The following is a 20442-nucleotide window of genomic DNA, read 5'->3' on the forward strand; positions in this document are numbered from 1 at the left end:
CCCTTTCATTTCCATTTCCATCTCAATCATCCGATCTATCTATTACCTACCTAGCTACCTATACATTCTCTGACAATATCTCAATATCCCAAATCTCAACATCTCAATATCTCAATATCCCAACATCTCACATCTCAATATCTAATATCCCAACATCCTCAACATCTTCATATCCAACATCTCAAACATCTACCATCTCACATCTACCATCTCATTCATCTACCATCTCCCTCTACCATCTACCATCTCCCATGCTTACCATCTCATCATCATCTCAACATCTCCCATCTACCATCCCATTCTTCTTCCTGATCATTAATCAGTTCCCCACCACATCCCCACCATAAAAATAAAAGGTTCAATGACAAACCCAGAATATATCCAAAAACAAATCCAAAAATCATCACAAACATCATCACAACATAATCCTCAACTCAAACCTCACATCTCACCTCCCTACATCTTCACCACACACTACCACATCTCTACACCCGTGTAAACAAAAACAATGTAAATTCATCTCCATCTTGATCTTCAAGCCCCAGTATCGTAGTTTTCAGAATTGGAAAAGGTTAGATTGAATAGCTATGGATTTAGCTATCTAGCTATCTAGCAATGGGATTGTGAAAATGTATAAATGTACAAATACTGAATAAAACATCGATATATAGCAAAAAACTAGATTATAGCTAGCGAATTTATTCCTCCTACCTTTCCTTTCAGTTCGAGGTAGGTAGGTATGCTTGATACAAACTTTGAGTATCCACGCATATACCTACAAGCAGATAGCACTAGCACTAGCACTAGCACTAGCACCGCCTTTGACAAATGACCTCTACATAGCCATCATATCTTTATCTCACTCCATTCTCAACCCCTTCCCTTCCCAACTCCACCCCTCAATTGTTCAACTCCACCCCTCAATTGTTCAACTCCTAACCCCCAAAACACACAATCTTCCTCCCACTCTCTCCCCCCTAGCATCCCCCACCCACCCAAAACACAAACTAACTCTCAACCCCACCATTCTACCACTCCAACATCTTCACCTCTTCAACTCCATCTGGCAAAGCTCCTCCGTCCCTCTCCCTAATAATTCCTTCCATGCTTTCTCACTCCAGACTAATTTCTCTCCGTTTATCATTCCAGTCTCATCGACTAATGTCGTAATGACTTTCGGATTCATGATAAGTTGTAGACGCTTCGAGCAGTGCGGACATTCGAGACTGGGGGTGGGTGAGTAGAGTTGTATACCGCAGCTGCGTATAGTGGCGATTAGTAAGAATCTTCATCGCGATCCAGAGTACAAGAAAAGACAAAACTGCAAAGAAAAGAAAAAAGAAAACAAAACCATTCCCCACAAAACAACATGTTCCTCCTCCAAATCCTCACCAAGCTCAATTCCACCAACACAACACTAATCCACCCTGTGAAAACCTCTCCTTCTCCACCTCTAACCCACTCCTCCCACATCCTTCATGCCAAATAATGCCGTTCTAGGTCCATAAATCGCTTCCTCAATATCTTCCTCCCCCCAAACTTCACCTTGGAAATTCTACTCCTATTACTCTCTTTCCTCATCAATCCATTTGCCCATTTCCTCAACCAGTTCGCATCTGCAAATTCCGGTTCCACATCTACCATTGTATTTATTCCCCAACGATTATTCTTTTGCCTCCATAATCAAGCTTATGCATTGGATAGAAACGAGTAGGATAGTTTTTCCTGGTATCCATTCTTTCACACTCTCGATCAAATCCGACCAACATTTCATTTTTGTTCGCCAGTATGGTCGAAGAGTATCACTTCAATAAGATCTGATTCCCCTCCATCTTTTTTGACAATCTTCTTCTTGGCTCCGATTACTCTTTACACCAAACGAGTAATTTCACATCTAGAACTCCATCATATCCTCCATTTAGATAAGCTTCCAATGTCATAAGCCCAGGTAATGGTTCGCCCTTAATGTAACCGAAAAGGAATACGACAACGTCGCAGCACCCGGAATGAGTATGAATCATCAAATGATCACTCGTATTGCGACCAGGAAATAAATTTGCGCAAACGAGAATACCCAGCTGATGATGCACCATCGGCTTTCGAAGTATCAGATAAGAAGGCTGTCCAATTGAGAGCAGTTGACCTAATTTGAGGGGGTTAAAGATTGGTTTGCGAAAAATAGTTTTATCTATATTGGGGAGTCAATGTCAGTTTGAGACAACCTATTTGGCAACTTTCACGTAGAATAATATGCATTGCAGTAGCGATTGAGTTGAGTGAAGACAAGACATGAAAAGCGAATATAGAAACCACTCACCGAAAACAACACCACCTTCTCCTCTAACACCAACATAATGCCATCCCCTAGCTCTTGGTTGTTGGCACTTTTACCAATAATTGTCGCGAAACTGACCACTCTACCTATGAAAGTAACTGCTTTTGGTCCTACAAAACTCAAGAGTTAGTAAATCTTTTATAGAATCGTGTAAATAATTTTCAAGGTTCTTCTCCGCTAGTCATTAGTTCTACAAGAACTTTGATACTTCACGCAAGAAACCACATTGTAGAAATATCTCAAGGGCTAGATCATGAAGATATGAACCGTATACTCCCCCCCCCACCCCCCCCCCCCCCCCCCCCCCCCCCCAGAATACAGGGGAAACATTTGAAAGGTTACATACCAGGAATCAATTTCTCCCACAGCCAAAACTCTCATACTCTCTACTCGGATTCCCACTTTTAGCCAAAGGATCCATTGCCTCATGTAGTTCTTCTTCCTGTTATCACACCGAGTATGTCAGTCATCGAATTTTGATCAATAATATTTCTCCATATACTCCAACTTCCGCCCTCTTCATCTTCTCTCACCATTCTCATCATCCCCTCAATCGCACACGGCAAGTGCACCTCAACTCCACAAAGTTCAAAACATGATGTAAAATGCAAACCCTGAATACTTGAGAAAATAAAGTCTCCAAAGATGAAAGGAAAGTCCAGACCAAGAGAGAACTGCATAAACAAACCAAGCTGCTCAAACTCTCGTATGAAAACTCACCGTAAATCCATCTCCAAATTCATCTTCCCCATCTTTCCCACCCCTCTCTACTACACCACCATCCCTACCAAACCCATCACCCTGTGCACTTCCTCCCCTCCCCTGCAAGCTCGAGTTACCCACCACATTCAAAGCAGACATTCCTTCATCCCCCTTAACCTCCTTTCGGAAAAAACTCTGAATCGATGGATATTGCGACGGCATTTTCTCTTCCTAATCTCTGCTAACCGTTCTCAGTTTCTAAACTTTCACATCCGAAAGCTTCAATGTAAATTAGATAACGCTCTATACAAATCAACAGGAGATAAATAAACATCCAATCCACCTCCAACTTGACAGGCGCAATAGATACAGCATACGCACAAGCAGAAGGTACGAAGTACGAATTATCAACAGTGATATGAATGTATAGCATCATCAAACGAATCCACACAACTCAATCCATCTCGACTCACCTCACAATCAATCTCAATTTCTAAACTTCCTCAACGAGATAAAAAAAACTCTGATCCTGCGAAGAGAACGAAGAAGAAGAAGAAGAAGAAGAAGAAGAACGCACCATTCAATCCGAAAGTAAAACGTCGTCAAAAGGCATTCATCCATTCACCCCCTACAAAAAATCAATAAGTAGAAGATAATCAAACAGATAAGGTTCTGAGATAGTCAGAGTACTCAATGAAGAGAGTGAAAAAGAAAAAGTAAGTAAATCAACCCAACAAGATCGCGTAGAATCTATCTAGATAGTAATCCCGAAAAAAAAACGATGAACAAATACATTACACAGAGCAGAAAATTTACAAATCTCAAATCTCAAATCGCAATACCAAGCAAACAAATAAAAACGAAAAAGAGAACCTGAAAGTAGAAATAGAGAATCCACAGAAAGAGAGAATCCCTTGGTATACCAAAAGCAACAACAATCAAGAAAACCATCTCGAAGAGAGAAAAATGGAATGTGAAGAAAAAGACAGCTTTCTCACACCCAAGAAAACCATCTCACCTCTCCCCTCTCCATCTAAATTCATCCCGTTTCAGATCCAGAAATATTCGAAGAAGAAGAAGACCTCTCGAGAAACCCTTTTCCTCAATCAGCAGATCCCTCAAGCTCAAGATGAAAACTACCTAGGGGCATAAGAACCCCCCCCTCCCTTCCGTCCCCCCTCTCCACAAACCAACAATTCAAATCAGTTCAATCGATATGCTATGGAGAAGAAAAAAATCGAACAATACAATCAACAACATGATAAATGATAAAACCCAAAGTCCTCTCTCTCCCTCAACGCAGAAGATATCTTCATACACCAACGCACACACACATACACACAAGCATCTCGCTCCTCCCTCCTCCCTCATACTACCAGTAACTACCAGTACACAAAACAAAACAACAATTCAGAAAAAACATCAAATGAAAGATTTCCTGAAAATCCCCCCTCTTGCGCTCCCGCAAATCCGCCCCCCTGCAAAACAACAACAATACAAAATGCTCCCCTTCCCCCCTTTCTCCCAAATCCAAAAACTCGAAAAACAACCAGACCCAAAAAAGACACAAAAACTCAAAAAACACACTCAAAAAACACACTCAAAAACACACTCAAAAACACACAATACACTCAAAAAATCAAAAAATAAATACCTCTCAAATGTCCCCTCCCCTCTCCTCAAGTCTTTCCTCCCCTCCCCTCCCCTCAAGTTCTCACCTCCCCTCTCCTCAAAGATCCTTCCTCCCACTCTACCAAATCAATCAACAATCAAGTCAAGATTTCAATATATAAAACCTTTCAAGTTCATCCAGATTTCGAGTTCGTTCATCAAGATCTCAAGTTCATCCATCCACTCTACTGTCGCGATATACCTCGATACACCTCGAGATACCTTCCTTCTTCACCTTCTACACAAATGGGAATCTGCTTGGATCACAATTTGATCAATGAGGATTGATAAGTGCGAAATCAATTCAATGGAGTAAATGTTCCCTTCAAAGACATATGAGATGATGATTCGGAGATTTCGGAAAATTTAATGGTCAAAGGTGAAGATATTCATTGGGAAGTGAAACAAGTGTTCAGGCAATTCGCGCTAATGACCGTTTTCCTTGCTCCTTCCCCAACTAATAAATTCCCGGCACGAACACCAAAATGTATCAGCTGGAATCACTAGAAAACACTAGAAAACATCGGACATTTTTACACAATCCAAAAGAGTAATGTTTGAAGGTTTAATGTACTTCAATTTTCGTTAAATCTATTCTAGGTAATGAATGGATGCATGGTACTTAGGTATCACCATGAGGTAAACAAGAATAGTAAGCAATTCAAGGGTCCATCAAAATCCCACCACCATAAAATTCGAACAATCCACAACCCCCGACCAAAGACACAATCTAATAAAGCTTGTGTTCCAAGGTCATATCATTCTCTGGTTCAAGACCAACACAAGCACGGAAGATGTTGATCAAAGCACCACGTTGCTTGGCAAGTGCATTGACAACTGGAGCTCCAGGTGGAGTCAAAGGTGCCTTGAGCATATAACTGAGAATGCTAAGAACACTGTGGAAGTTCTTGTAATCCTTGGTGGTAGCACCATCAGTAGAATGTGCCTTCCATTGAATACGAGTCATCATCTCTGCAAGGACAACAAGATCAATGATCAATGGTGAAGCAAGAAGAGAATCCTCGCAAACATTGAAGAGACTATTTATGATTAGTCAAGTGTATAATGTGGGCATTGATTGAAAAATAACTTACGAAATGGTTTGATGACCTCCCATGAAAATCTCAGCATAGTACTCATCAAGAGCACGCTTGTTATCACCGACAGCTGGCATGTACTTGATGACAACACAATGATCAGGATGTTCACCTTCCTTGTAGAGGACATTGTTAGCAGCTACCATGTCATCGACGACATTGGATTTAGAAATCTCCTTGGAACGGAATTGCTTTTGAGAGCTGAGATTCTTTCCATCATTGTTACCAAGATGATTGTAACTGGAGATAGCAGTAAGCTTGATACCGGCACTGATCAAGAAGTCGACGAGAGCAGACTTCATCTTGGTTTGACCAGATTTGAAGTCATCACCACCAATGAAGGAGTTGTGCTTCTCTGCGAGCTCAATGCAACCAGGAACAAATGTGTTTTGTGGAGAACCATTGATGAAAGGTGCGTTCTCGAGAATGCAAGCAACAGCAAAGATAGTGGAAGGCGCAACTTCTTCGTGTCCATTCTCAATAGCTTTCAAGAGATTATCAGCAGTGTCATTAACACCATCAATGAGCTCAGCAAACCGTTCAGTGTTGGCAGTCCAGAGAACAATGACCTTATCGAGTTCGTTCTTGGCCTTGAAGTCACTTTGGAAAAGAATGTTAGTGGATGGTAATGGAATAAAGAGTAAACCACTGTGAATGCTTACCGGATATCTTGACGAATCTTTTCAACATGCTCATTGCAAGCCTTGCTACCTGGGATAAGGTTGTCGGCACGATCTTCTTGATTGGCAGCAATGAAATCTGGGTAGTAAAGACCAGGAAGTGGAACCAAGTCAGTCATTTCCTTCTTGATTTGTTGCTTCAAGGTAGGTTCGAGGACACCAGCACGATCCATGGCATCAGACAAGTTGAAGCCGCTGATATCCCATCCACCAATGACCAAATCATTAGGGTGAACCATTGGCAAAGCTTTGTGGAAAGGAATGTTGACATCATCACCAGTCTTTGCGTTAGTACCAAGTTTCATGGTTGAACCCATGACAACGGAGCCATAGTAGTTGTGCTCACGGGTACCCTCACGAGTTGCCCATGAAAGACCACGACGGTTAGCAATGATACCGGCAGTGACAGTTGTACCATTGTTTCCACCCCAACCGACAAGCATCATACCTGTCTTGGGGATCTTACGTTCAACCTTGAAGTCATAGACAGTTTCTTTGGGAGTAGCAACAAAGTTACCATTGGCAGACTGAGTGACAGCGGTAGTACGATAATTGTACTTTGAGCGAATCTCGTCATCAGTGTAGAGAACGTTGGGAGAGCTAACGGTGAACAAGTCTTGGTTAGAGGATTGGGAGGATGCACCATCCATAGTGCTGGTGTTGCTGGAGCCGTTTGCGTGAGGAGCCATCTTGATTGATTTGAAAACTCGAAAAGTTCTTAAAAGTGCTTGACAGTTCTTGATTTAACGTAAAGATGTTTGAGAGTATCTTGGAATTGATGTAGATGTGTAGGTAAAGCAAGAATTACAATTGTATGAATGTTTTCGAGTTTTGATGGGTACTGATGTATAGATAAAAAGTGATGCAAATGTTGTGTATTGGAGAAGAAGAGTTCTGTTGATTGCAAGACTATTTATCTAACAAACGGCGAGTCCGATGCTCCTGCTGGAGAAGAGCAACGGGCACCAGCAAAAGGATGGTGCGATCTGTTGATGACTTGTTAGTATGCCATATTGTCAAGAGGTTCCTCCCTCAATGGTGGGTTGTGAGAGGTTGAAGTGCATATTAGGAAGGAAGTATGAAATTTATGACGAGATCGTAAGATGGGTGACGACCACAATGTAAACAAGGAACTTATGGAAGGCAGCAACCGCAAGAATCAATACAATATGAAGGTATAGGATGTTCCTCCCTTCATTATCCAAGGGAATGTGAAGCCATTGACAAGGAGAAGGTAAGATACACCCGCGATCACATGTAAACATCGCAACCCATGGAAGGCAGCAAGCAGCAGATATTGACAATCAAACAATCTCCAATCCATCAAGTGCAACTGAGAGTACAGATGGCACAGGAAGTTCCTTCTTCCTCCCTCACCCATCCTCTATCCACGGCAGCAAGAGCATATTTTGTCTCTGAAAACATTATCAAAATAAAATTCAATACGTACGAGTTAAGAAGATTAGAAAACGTCTTGACGACGGGGTGATCACACTCGTAAGTGCGATCTGTTTAATTGACTTGAGGTGAGTGTTGAAAGGGGTTTGCTGTGGCAGTTGATCTTAATCGTCGGTCGAATGTGATTCGAAGTATATGGGTATTGAATGGAAGGAAGTCTGAACTTCGTGGGGAGTCGCATCGTTTTAAATTCGTCGTGGTGACATCCGTTGTCCGAATTCCGTATCTCCCCCCACTATAATCTAAGGTACCGTCTGATAATAGTGGGCTAGCTTTGCTGGCTAGAATACGCGTCGATGATTGGATGAGAGTGTGTGGATGTACCTAGTAGCATGTGTATCGATAACGATCAACAAAAGAAAGTATCATTTTCTCCATGATTTTGCTGTGATGTCTTGCGGAGAGTCTGGAGTACCTAGGTAGTTGTGGAGAAAAGGGAGAATATTATTGATTTTTATGTATTGTACTGAGTATGGTATGGTATGGTATGGTGTGGTATGATTTGGTAGTATGAAGAAAAGTGCAAAGATAGTAATAATCACAACAGAAGAAACCGCATGCTTCACAAACTTCTGGATAAGAGATTATCTCCAAGACTTCACGGTGGCTGTCAACTTGGCTTGCGAATTCGCCTACAAAATATATTGTTATTCATATTGCACCATTCAATCCTCACCAACCATAATATCTATCCTATTCGTCAATGTTGAATGTCTCGAGATTCCTATACGTACCTAGGTAGTGGTCCCTCACTCTTCTCATCTCATCTCATTGATTCGAAAATTTACAATTAAATTATCCGATCGATTAATATCCAAGAAGCGACCACGGAATAATACTCCCTCGGCCCCTTCCTTACCTTCCCTTGCCAACATCTCGTTCCCGAAGACTACGGAATCTCGCATCGCGGTTGCGCCCGTTAGTACAGAAATCATATAAGTTATATTATCAATAGAATAGCACTATTGAAATGAAGCAAAGTAGCGGTCAGATACTACATGCAGATGTATTTCCATCAATGGCATTTCAACACTTTCATTACTCATTGCGTCGAGGAAATCACAACACGTGTTTGTTTGAATTGTCGATAAGGAAAGGAGGTGTGATGAGATGCACAAGCGGCATTGTGAGAACATTTGGTTGGCTTTGTATGTTTGAGAGCCTGAATTTGAGTATCCAATGTGGAAAATGATGTTGGTGTTCGAAATGGGTGAGTGTGCATTCATTCATTTGCAACTGTTTGTGTTTTTCAACCAATGTGCTGTGTGTTTATGTTTCAGTAAGTTCGGAAAGAGACTGTTGGACACTATACCGATATTTACGGCGTGGAAAACAATGTTTGTTGGTAGGTAGGTAAAAGATATGCATGGAAGAGTGTATGGGAAATCTGCTCTACAAGATGCATTCTTGTGTTGGTGTTGACCAAGTGAACAAGAGGGAAAGAAGGAAGGTCCCGGATCAACAGATATTATTACTCACGAAGAGACCGAGTCCAGATTTATCAAGGTCGAAAATGATCCCGTTGTAATCTTCTTCCATACTACACACGATACACACGATACGCATGCTTGCGATCCTACCTATTGATGGGCAGCGACTCAAAGAGGTCCATCCCATCATCAACCAACTAAATTGAAGAGAAAAGATAGCATGAGAGAACTTCATATCCCCCATCTTTGGGGGCCAAAGACCAAAAATTCCTGTTGAAAAATTTCCTGAATGGAAGGGGATCAGCTTCATATAAATTGAGCAGCGCTACTTCAGGAAATGTAAGGTGGAGATCAGGGGCTAGTAAGCCGCCGACAGAATCACGGGAAGAGAGAGTGACGAAGTGTAAAGAGTGGCCGTTGTTTGACTGAGAATATTGAAGCTATCGAAAGAGAAAAAATTCTAAATGTCTGTGTCGTGTTGGATTCATTGCCAATTTATGAAGCATCGGCCAGAATTGTTACGAGTCGATTCTTTAATTTCCTTCGGGTGCAATTTCTCTTGATAACATGTAATAAAGAGCAATGCACGGTATTAGTAGTATAACTTCGTTTTTCGGATCAAAAGAAAAAACAATAGGTACCTAGCCATACAACTAACTACCTAGCACTCTGTACAATCAAATCTCGATTACCTCCTCGAACATCTCTATTTATACTACCTCTACCTATCAATACGACATTCGACGCTGTACTCTACACATTACCGATCACACCCATCTATGATAATACCCTATCACACTTCACCGTCAGGGTCAGGGTCCGACGGTCCAATCTTAGGTTCACGGCGGCAAGGACTGGAAATGGTCAAGGTTGATGATTGATATTCTCCATTGGGGAATTTGTGGAGCGTTCCATTCAAATGATTCGATTCATGAGATACTTTAATACTCCTTCATTACTAGGGACTAGATACTCGATATTAGATGGTAGATATTAAATATTAGATATTAGATATTAGATACCAGATACCATCTACTAGATCCTAAGCAAGCGATCTCTTCCACCATCGAAAGCGTTAGCATGTCGCGGACCAAGGGCCAGAGAGTGTCAATTGGGCATGGAAGGTCGAATGGAAGGAATCGAATGTTTTGGATAGAGAGCACATACTCAATGTCTTGACATCATTATGGATGCGCATGAAAAGCGCGCGACATCTGAAACCACGTTTTCTTAATTTTGGCTCTGCCATTACGTACCTCCCAAGGTTTCGATCATGCATGCAGATATGGAGTCACCCCAAAGGAAGAAGAAAGAAAGAAAAGAAAGGTAAAATGTGCAACGGTAATTTTGTATCGTCAATCGCACGATAAACTTTGCGCTGGAAGAAGGCCATCCATGCATGATCCATCGGTTAGTAGGTTTCGTTTCATTGGCGATGAGGTGGATCCTTTGGGTTACTCTCCGATGAAGGTTTCCCTGGGGTCTGGGATCTTTGCGTGGACGGTGAGTTTATATGTAACCTTGCTCCGTCCCTGACATCTCGCGTCGTCCGATGAACCTTGATTTTGATTTCTCTCTCGTTTTTCGGGACTGGTCGGTCGCGAGAGATGGCACTAGGACCTTTCCGTGGCCCCTGATATTTGGAGGGACGGTGATAAGGCCCAATGAGGGTTGCAGTGCCAAAAGTGGTTCTGGATATTGCGATGAGTGAGATGACTCATCTGAGATGAGATGAAGGAGATGAATGTGTCGAGTGGAGCTGGAGCCGGTGGAGCATGGACGGACGGACCAGATTGGGAGAGAGATGAAGCGTTGTGAATCTGGAATGGAGAATGGAGAATGGGTGGAAAGGTAAAGGTTAGAGGTAAGTGATTGAGAGGGGGGATGGGATGATGTTGTATGGAGGATACTTGGTGGTGATATGATATGAGGATATATTTCTCAAGTGTCTAGGTAGGTACTCATCATCATTTAGTAGTAGATACCTAGGTATTCATGAATGTTTCCGTTGAAGTTGAAGCTCATTAGATACATAGATCAAGAGATATCAGATAGATACTACTAGGTAACTTACATAGTAGACATTAAATATAAATTCATCTTGCAATAAACCATCCATACATTACATACAATCGCATATAATATATACCATACATTACATACAATCGTATATAATATATACTATACCACGAGCACACATACCTCCCTCTCGAGGAATCTCTTCATCCCAGATTCCCAAATTCCAATCCATCCCGGCACTACTCAGTTCATCCACGGCCATACCTCCATACGTACCTAGTAGCTTTGACCTCTCGAGTCATTTCTTTCCATGCCATCTTCCATTGCTTCCAATCCTTCCATATCCTCATCCCAATCCCATGTGCCGATGTACATCTCTCCTCCGCAAGACCCAATCATCCATCAATCCATTACTCGAGACATCTCCTCACAATAAGCATTCAATTCATGATAAAAAAACCTTACCAATGAAACCCGAGATCTCATCGATGTGATGATACTCACACCATCACTCCATCACCACTTTATCAATTGATTGGGTAAGAATTCAATCAAATAATATTTATCCGCAACAATAGATAATTAAACATGAACCAATCATGGCCCGCGAAGGTTTATGCTATGGGACTTGGATGTTACAATAACCTCCATCGTGAAGCCAGCACGGTTCACCATCGAGGACTTGTCATGATGTTTCTGGTACCTGAATCCACTTTCATCCCATTTTGGATTCTGGATGTGACTTGGACCAGGGAGGGGGAGGGGAGGGAGGACGGAAAGATATTCGAAGTGTGAAAGCTTGCGCAGGTTCATGATATGATAGTCCATCGTCCGTCGTTCATCCATGAGAAGAGAGAGAGATACCTGGCTACGGTTCGTACTACGTCCTCAAGAAGATCTTCTCTTTTCTTCTTTTCTCCACACCACACTACCTATACTAGGACGTGGGAGTTTCATCCAACTATCAAACATTCGTTCGTCCCGATCTTTTCCACGTTTTGTTTTTTGTTTTTTATCTTCACTACCTACCTATACACACATACACACACGCGCGCACTCACACGCACACTCACACTCGCTCACAGTAACAGTCAGTCCTTACAGCAATCCTCGAGTACCACCTAGCAAGCACAACATTCATTCATACCTATCCATCAATCTTTACATCTTGTCGTTCATTCCCATCCAATCTTTCAAGTAGGAATTCGATCAATACATACTTACATTACAATATACCACATCTTCGTCTTCGTTCTTCAATCGCATTGACACTTTACTAAATTCATTTTTCAATATCTCTCACAAGAATTTGCTTCCTAATCAAGACTCTCTACATTGCTGCGATCAGATCCAATTGAGCTTGGAGATCATTTCTAGAAGATTTAATATAATATATTGGACTCACAAACGAAACAATTGAATATTCATAATATCGCCACTCTCCATAAACTTCCTTCCTTCACTCCGAAAATCACCAGGTCTTTCATCCTCTCTCTCCCCATACCGAGCTTTTTACCGCCTCCACTTCATTAATCGACGAAGGAATAAGAGACCAACATAAAATAACATAACCGCTTTATGATCAATATTTAACAATCAATCGAGGGAATTGAGAGGTTGGCATAATCAAGAAATCACCTTGCTCACCATGGCAGACTTTATGAGATCGTCGAGTTTTCTACCAACGATAAAATGTTCGAGTTGCGCGAGGGATATTCAAATTGCTATGATGGGGGAGCATATTTGCTCAGGCCCTCCTGCTGGAGAACGTAAGTTTTTAGGTTCATGATATCAATGGGGCATCAATACTAATTATTCATCTAGCTACACCACCACTTGATTTGAATACCACTTTCGACAGGATGCCATATAATCAACAATCATATTCCAATGCATCGAATCTTTTGAAACCAGGAAGGACAATGCCTCCGAGGGTTGATACATCTGCTGCGAGTATGTGGAAGAAGAGCCATGGGACTGTTAAAATTTATACTAATGATAACATCAATAGATCGTCCATTCTTCCAACAAGATCAATTGACACCAGCGAGTAGCGCATCTCCCTCTCGAAGTGCTTCACCATTAACTCCACACGATCGCCTTCGATTACCATTCGGAAAGTCTTCGCGCGCTAACGAATCGTCACCTATACAAAGACCTATTTCCCCAGCTCTATTATCATCGAATCTAGACTCTGCTTTCCCTCGCTTTCCGACACCCAAAGTAACGGGATCGCCCGGACTTAAGAGTGCATATGGCGCCCACTCGCCGAGAATGGAACAGGCGGATCCAATGATGTTCGCATCCACAAATTCAAGACCCTACATGAATCCAAATGTAGCTGGAAGTGTTGCGTCTTTACAAAAAGTCGTTACAAATGCCCCAGGATCGTTTGCGATTGACTCAAGGAAAGTTCCTAGCTATGAAGAACAGCCAATGTACAATAGAAAACCTAGTATGGGACGTCCAGATGACATAATTTCGCCACCTCTGACTGCGGAGCCTGAACAAATTGATCGAACACTCTCGACCAGCTCGGGTCATTCTAGAACTTCAACAAATAGCTCGAATAACAATTTCCCAATGCCACCGCGCAACAAAGGATATGGTATTCTATCACCTGAAGCGAGAGAAGATTCTCAGGAAGCTGGACGTCAAGAAGCTATAAGATCACAAACATTTCCTCGACGAAAGGAAAGTCTAGATTTCCATGCGTCACGTAGAAATCAATCGATATCAAGTCATAGGTCACGAGAGTCGAATGACAGAGGACGGAAAACATCAATCTCTGGTCCTGATACATCAAGAGCATTACCACCGCGAGGTGCAAGTCTCATCAGAGGAAGATCAGGACATCAGGCTGGCGATCTTCCACCGTTACCCAATATTAACTTGGAAGCAGAATTTGGTGCTAATAATCCATACCATTCTGCATCTAATTCTCAATCATCCACTCATTCATATACTTCTTCCACTTCTGCAGGGAGTAAAGGTAGCTCACGGTCAAGCCCTCCATCCACCGTGGAAAGCGATTACCACAGGAGACAGCAATCAAATCCCAGAATGTCTGATCTCATGTCTGAAATTACTTCATCAATGGCAAATATTTCACCACATGAAATGTACCCCAGACCAAGCGATTTAGAACCAGTCAAAGAACAAGAACCATACTCACCTCTGAGTCCCGCCTTTCAATCCCCAGATTACGCCACCAATCCTGTCAGTCGCCTATCGCCTACACCTCGTGTTCCCCCACCCGCGCCTCTCAAACCCCGCAATCGTGACCCCTCACCTGCGCCACTGAATCCTCGATTACGAAATCTTTCGCCAGCCCCTATGAATGGTTTCCAAAGATCTCACACAGCTCCACTCCTCGATCAGAACAAGCCTTTGCCCGCTCCTCGCCGCCCTGCCACGTCAAAAGGTAATTGCAAATCTTGCACGCTTCCCATCAAAGGCAAATCTGTATCTTCGGCAGATGGACGTCTAACTGGTCGCTATCACAAACCATGCTTCGTGTGCACAACTTGTCGAGCTCCATTCCTGACCTCGGAATTCTACGTTCATAATGATGCGCCGTATTGTGAACATCATTATCATCAATTGAATGATTCAATGTGCTCTGGTTGTGATAGGGGTATCGAGGGACAATATTTGGAAAGTGAGAAGAAGGAGAAGTTTCATCCAAGCTGTTTGAATTGTGCGGAGTGTAAGAGGAATTTGAGACACGATTATTTTGAGATGGGTGGGAAGATTTATTGTGAGCGGGATGCTTTCAGGAGAGCACAGGAATCACGCAAAGGAGGATTGGGTGCTGGATTGGGTGCGGAAACGACGAGGATGGAAAGGAGAACTACGAGATTAATGATGATGTAGTGGATCTGGGATATGCAGAGATTGGATTTGAGGCGCTTAATACTGGGAGGATTGTCCTGTTTTATACCATATGGTCTTGAATAGACTCGCGTTGCTTTTTTTGTTCTTTAAAGGCATAGCGAAGCGTTGCATTATACCTTTTTTTTTTTTCTCGATTTTTAATTTCGATTGGTCTGAAGACCTTTGATTTCGATTTCGACTTCGATTTCGGCTTCGATTTCGGCTTTCGACTTTCGTTTATCTATATTATATACCCTTACTTATTTTTTTTTTTATTTTTAGCGCAAGGAAATAATGCGTTAATTTATATACCTACCTTACTTGGGATTTTTGTTTGTACATTGGCTTTTTGTATATGTTTTTTTTCTCAAGAGAGGATTCTGAGTTTTTAGCTGGGATGAGCGGGAGTGGGAGTGGGAGTGGGAGTGGGAGTTGTGGTTTATATGAGGAGATAGGGAAGGGGATTGGGAAGTGAAAGATAGGAAGTGAACTAATAATGTTTATATGTGAATTGGGGTTGGAGTTGGGGTTGGAGTTGGAGTTGGAGTTGAAGTTGAAGTTGGTGTTGGAGTTGTATAGGTGGATTGTGACTAGGTGATGAGTGGATGGTGAATTGGTGGATAGATGGACTTGTGAGAGAATGGGGTGGGATTGTGGGATGGTGTGAGAGGGAATAGAATGAGAAGAAAAGAGAGAAGAGATGAGATGGAATGGAATGGAATGGAATGGGAAGAGAAGAGAAGAGAAGAGAAGAGGAAAGATAGAATGAGAAGGCAAGAGATGAAATTATGTATTATAGGACCTAGGTATGATGTGATTTTATGGGGTATGTGTATGTATGTAAGATATGTATATATTTATATATATATATACGTGTGTAAGATATGTATGCGTGCGTGTATGGATATGTATAGATGAAGAAACACCACGTACAGCTGGGGGTAAGGGAGTTAGGAGTGAGGGGGTGAGGGGAGCGAGAGGGGGGAGGGAGGAGAGGGAGTTGAATGGAAAATTGAGAGAGAAATGAAAATGAGAAGATGAGAAGATGATTAATATAAAATAAAATAAAAGAATTTTATATTATATTATATATTGTAGTGTAGTGTAGTATTTCATGTCGTATTATATCGTATCATATTATAATATAAATCGGTAAATTGGTAAATTGATAAACAAATAAACTAGTAAATTTGTAATATATCACCTGGGCACTTATTATATCGATTCATGGATAACTATATACTGCTCAGGTGTATACTAGTCTGATCGGGTTAGGTCAGGTCTGATCAGGTTTAAATTAGGTTGACATAAGATTATTAGACAGCCCTGGTATTTAGATAGATATTAGATATCTAACCTTACTCATAATAAGTGTTGAGATATTGAGATATGGAGATGTCGGGTATCTAGTAGATCCATATACGATAAAATATAGTAGGAATAGAAGTAGAAGTAGATAGACAGATAGATAGACAGATAGATAGATAAATAGATAGATAAATAGATAGATAATAGATAGATAATAGATAGATAAATAAATAGATAAATAAATAGATAAATAGATAGATAAATAAATAGATAAATAGATAAATAGATAGATAGATATCTTTTATACTTACTTATTCTATCAATTCACTCACAAGATCACTCTACCAATGTACTCACTCACTCACTCAATCAACTCAATCTACCAATTTACTCACTCACTCACTCAAGGTCACTTGCTCATTCACTTACTCACTTAACTCTTCTCATCCCTCTATAATAATTCATCCCTCTAATTCATCCCTCTAATTCGTAATTCATCCCTCTAATTCATAACCAGTAACCAGTAACCAGCAGCCAGCAGCCAGAAAACCAGAGACCAGTAATCGACAGCAAGAGGAAGAGAAAGAAGAACAAGAAGAGAAAAGAAAAAGGAAAAAGGAAAAAGGAAGAGAACTACAAACCAAACGAATAAAAACACAATAAATGGAAAATCACCTGGGTACAACAGGGTAACCTACCTAGGTGAGAGATATAGCATCCATAGCATCGATCGCACCACCATGTAGAAAGCGTAGGAATTCATATTATATCAGATCCCATCATCATCATCATCATCATCATCATCAGTCATAAAACACACAAACGTTCTATGATAGTAAAGTAAAGTATATGAATTATGCGCTGAGGCATATCCATCCATGTTGAATTAACTAAACTATCGTGTAACGAACAAACTACCTACCTACCGACGAACAAAACAACCCAAAGACCGCATTACAATCCCATTCAAGTATTTCATCTTCATAAAATCTTAGGAAAGTCCTTAGTCAACCCATCGACATCTCTGCACCTTTTACATCTCCTTTACTTCGCTTCAAAAAAGAAGGAAAAAAAGGAAAGAAAGATGATCTCAGAAAAGAGAGCGAGTTGTGATATCGTGAGTGTTTGCCGTCGAGTAGAAGAAAAACCAGATTCGCCACATTCGATGCACAGCTTGAAACCGCGGGCTCCATTCCCATTCCCAATGTGCAACCAGAATACATTAATACAAGAATTTCATCAAACAAGTTTCCGTTCTCCATGTCCATCCATTCATCCAGATGTACATGCTATCGAGTAAAAGAAATCGGGTATACCCATTCCATTACGCCAATTTCCGTGAGAAAGGTTTGTGCCGTAAAAAAATCCTTCTTCCTAACGCCATTTTATCGTAATTGTGTATGTAAAAGGAAGAGATTTAAGATGATCCACCATCGCCATTAAGGATGCGTGCCATCTCTTCACGTTCAGCAATCCACGGGGCGCACGCGATCTTTTCGGCCTCAGGGATATCGCCAGTGGCACCACCTTCACCATCAGACCACTCGCTAGGATCTTCAATGAGACCAGGACAAGCCATACGCTTCCAATAACGACGTTCACCCTTATATTGATGAACTTGAGTTGTGAGCTCAGTAATGATCTTGTTCTCGGAAGCATAACGACGAAGCTGATTAATATAATCATTGGCCTTTGCAGCATGAGCTTGCATATCTGCGATGTGGCAACGAAGTTCAAGGTTCTCTTTGCGTTCTTGAGCGAGTTGATCACGGTAACTCTTGTGCCAGGCAAGAGTGTCCTTCTCATGTTGGAATTTGTAATTGTGGGCCTTCTCCTTGATGTCCTCAAGGATACCAGCAGCATGAAGAACCAATTTCCAATTTTCGTCAGCATCAGCCTTGGATGATTCGACTTCTCTACGCAATTGAGCGTTCTCGATTTCGAGATTCTCTGAACCAGCTAATGCATTGTTAGCTATGCTTCTTCTTCAAAGCAGGGGCAGTAACTCACCATTTCAATTCCTCGGTAACAATATCAAGAAGCTCGTCATTGCTCAAATTCTTATCTTTGGCTCGTTGACGAACATTTCCGATCTTCTCAAGAATACTATCGGTGATTTTCTGATTGGCGGCTAAAAGGCGGCTCAATTCTTCAACCATAACCATGATATAATTGAGGTCAGATTGATGTCCAGCAGGAGTTGGAAAGCCAATCATGTTAGCCATTCCGGCCATGTTCATTTGACCGTTCATTCCGTTTGTATGAGCCATACCTTGACCTGGCGATGGTGGTGCTTGTCTAGAGTTGGATGGTTGGCCGGATTGATTTGGATCACCGAAACCCTGATAATTCATCTTACGATCCTTACGTGTCTTGGGTGGTTGAGGTGGGGGAACGTATGTCGCAGAGGTAAGTTGAGGAAGATTGTAGGTGGAAGAAGTGAGTGCGATTTGATTGTGGAAAGGCTCTTGTACAATGGGTCTGTAGTCGAGCTCTGGAAAGGCTCGAAGGTCTTCAGTAGAAGGAAGTGAAGAGACGGAAGACGATCGAGAGTGGTGAATAACCGATCCACGACGACGGGCTCTTAAATCAGTAGTAAGAGGGTGTTCAACAACTGGAATTGGCTGGCGAACTGATGGCAGACGAGGAGCTTTAAGAGATAGTTAGTAAATAATCGGGGCGCAATTGTTTCGATCTGAACTTACATGGTCGTGCGCTCTGAACTCCACGATAACTAAATTCTTCACTTTCAGTTTCTGCTGCGATTTCTTCTCCGTAAATTCCAAGACCGATGCCAGAATCTTGAAGCTCTCGATCGTGCCGAATGACCTCTGCGCGAAGGCGTTCGAGTTCTGCGTTCAAAAGGCTTGAATCAGATGTATTTGAGTTAATTGAATCGCGGCGCGATGCTGGGATTAAATCCTCTAATTGAGGACGCTCAGTTGATGAACGAAGTGTATCTGATCTCGATCTTGTTCTACTTGGTAGATTGGTGGTAGGAAGAGGAGTAGTGATTGTTTCGAGAGTAGGGAATGGGGTTGGAGGGGATAAGCTTCTGTTAATAGAGCTATCCATGATGGAAATCAGAGGGTCCGAGCGGTGACAGAACCGACAATGGCAGAATTTTAATTAAGAAGAGTTGAAAAAAAGTGTAGCCTGAGGCGAACACGATTCGAATATTGAACAACCACCAAAATCAGTTGAAGAAAAGCCAATGTTGTTGATCTTGTTGTTGTTAATTGTTTTTGAGGATAGAAACAAGTTCAGAATTGTTGTGGGAGAAACTGAACCAAGCTAACCGCTTTTGCCAAATGGATTAAGTTGTCCTGAGGCCATCAAAGCCTGGATCCTAGGTTGACTATTTCATATGGACAATGAGTGAGGTCTGTATTGTGTGAAGGTTCAAGTGTGAATTACACATTGAACAGTTATCGTCTGGCTTGGGTTTTCTGTATTTCTGTTTAGTAGCTGGTTTGATTCTATGACAGTTGGAGAAAGTTCTCTCTACCTTCTGATAAGGGTTGAAATCCTAGAACTGGTATATAAGTATCAATGAAGGATAGTAAAGCTTCCGTCTTGTTTCAGTCACTTGATAGTAGCAAGTGTAATAAACAATATTTTGTAAAATTTAATACGGATGGTTGGTAGAGAATTCTTGATGATACATATCTAGGTCAAATCTGTAGCATTTCAAAGGTCTTTCTAGCTTCCACAGTAGTGTGTGATTCTCCAGGAAGGAGCCAAAGACTTCATAGTTCTCACCTAGTTTTGTATATTGATATGTATCAATGTAAATAGCCTTATTCCTCCTATTGCATTTTGGACTCTGAAATGATGTTTTTGTTGCATTAGAAGTGTAGTCGATT

General features: G+C 41.6%; 5 protein-coding genes across 5 annotated transcripts; 1 reads left to right on the forward strand and 4 right to left on the reverse strand.

Moving 5' to 3' along the window:
- Positions 1-1045: 1045 nt before the first annotated feature.
- EAF02_005631 (uncharacterized protein) lies at positions 1046-1473 on the reverse strand (the record flags this gene model as incomplete). Its single annotated transcript, XM_038901679.1, has 2 exons — positions 1046-1259; positions 1370-1473. The coding sequence occupies 2 exons, from the start codon at positions 1471-1473 to the stop codon at positions 1046-1048; spliced, it is 318 nt and encodes a 105-aa protein (XP_038759019.1).
- A 190-nt stretch (positions 1474-1663) lies between these two features.
- On the reverse strand, positions 1664-3259 carry EAF02_005632 (uncharacterized protein; the record flags this gene model as incomplete). Its single annotated transcript, XM_038901680.1, has 5 exons — positions 1664-1805; positions 1867-2188; positions 2311-2445; positions 2711-2777; positions 3056-3259. 5 exons carry the CDS (start codon positions 3257-3259, stop codon positions 1664-1666), a joined length of 870 nt encoding a protein of 289 aa, XP_038759020.1.
- A 2179-nt stretch (positions 3260-5438) lies between these two features.
- On the reverse strand, positions 5439-7174 carry EAF02_005633 (uncharacterized protein; the record flags this gene model as incomplete). Its single annotated transcript, XM_038901681.1, has 3 exons — positions 5439-5748; positions 5803-6405; positions 6468-7174. The coding sequence occupies 3 exons, from the start codon at positions 7172-7174 to the stop codon at positions 5439-5441; spliced, it is 1620 nt and encodes a 539-aa protein (XP_038759021.1).
- Positions 7175-12261: 5087 nt separating this feature from the next.
- On the forward strand, positions 12262-15718 carry EAF02_005634 (uncharacterized protein). Its single transcript, XM_038901682.1, has 3 exons — positions 12262-13161; positions 13217-13345; positions 13404-15718. Exons 1-3 carry the CDS (start codon positions 13041-13043, stop codon positions 15266-15268), a joined length of 2115 nt encoding a protein of 704 aa, XP_038759022.1. The 5' UTR covers positions 12262-13040; the 3' UTR covers positions 15269-15718.
- A 1694-nt stretch (positions 15719-17412) lies between these two features.
- On the reverse strand, positions 17413-19651 carry EAF02_005635 (uncharacterized protein; the record flags this gene model as incomplete). Its single annotated transcript, XM_038901683.1, has 3 exons — positions 17413-18535; positions 18657-19226; positions 19282-19651. 3 exons carry the CDS (start codon positions 19649-19651, stop codon positions 17994-17996), a joined length of 1482 nt encoding a protein of 493 aa, XP_038759023.1. The 3' UTR covers positions 17413-17993.
- Between the last annotated feature and the right edge of the window lie 791 nt (positions 19652-20442).

This window comes from Botrytis sinoallii (genome assembly GCF_014898435.1).
Source record: "Botrytis sinoallii strain Bc 23 chromosome Unknown BSIN_008, whole genome shotgun sequence".
In the NCBI taxonomy this organism is placed as follows: Eukaryota; Fungi; Ascomycota; class Leotiomycetes; order Helotiales; family Sclerotiniaceae; genus Botrytis; species Botrytis sinoallii.

Excerpts from the sequence above, each read along its gene's own strand:
- EAF02_005634 (XM_038901682.1), top strand. The coding sequence starts at position 13,041 with ATGGCAGACTTTATGAGATCGTCGAGTTTTCTACCAACGATAAAATGT. Across the intron at positions 13,162-13,216 it reads AGGCCCTCCTGCTGGAGAAC|CTACACCACCACTTGATTTG; the intron begins GTAAGTTTTTAG and ends TTATTCATCTAG. Across the intron at positions 13,346-13,403 it reads GGTTGATACATCTGCTGCGA|ATCGTCCATTCTTCCAACAA; the intron begins GTATGTGGAAGA and ends TAACATCAATAG.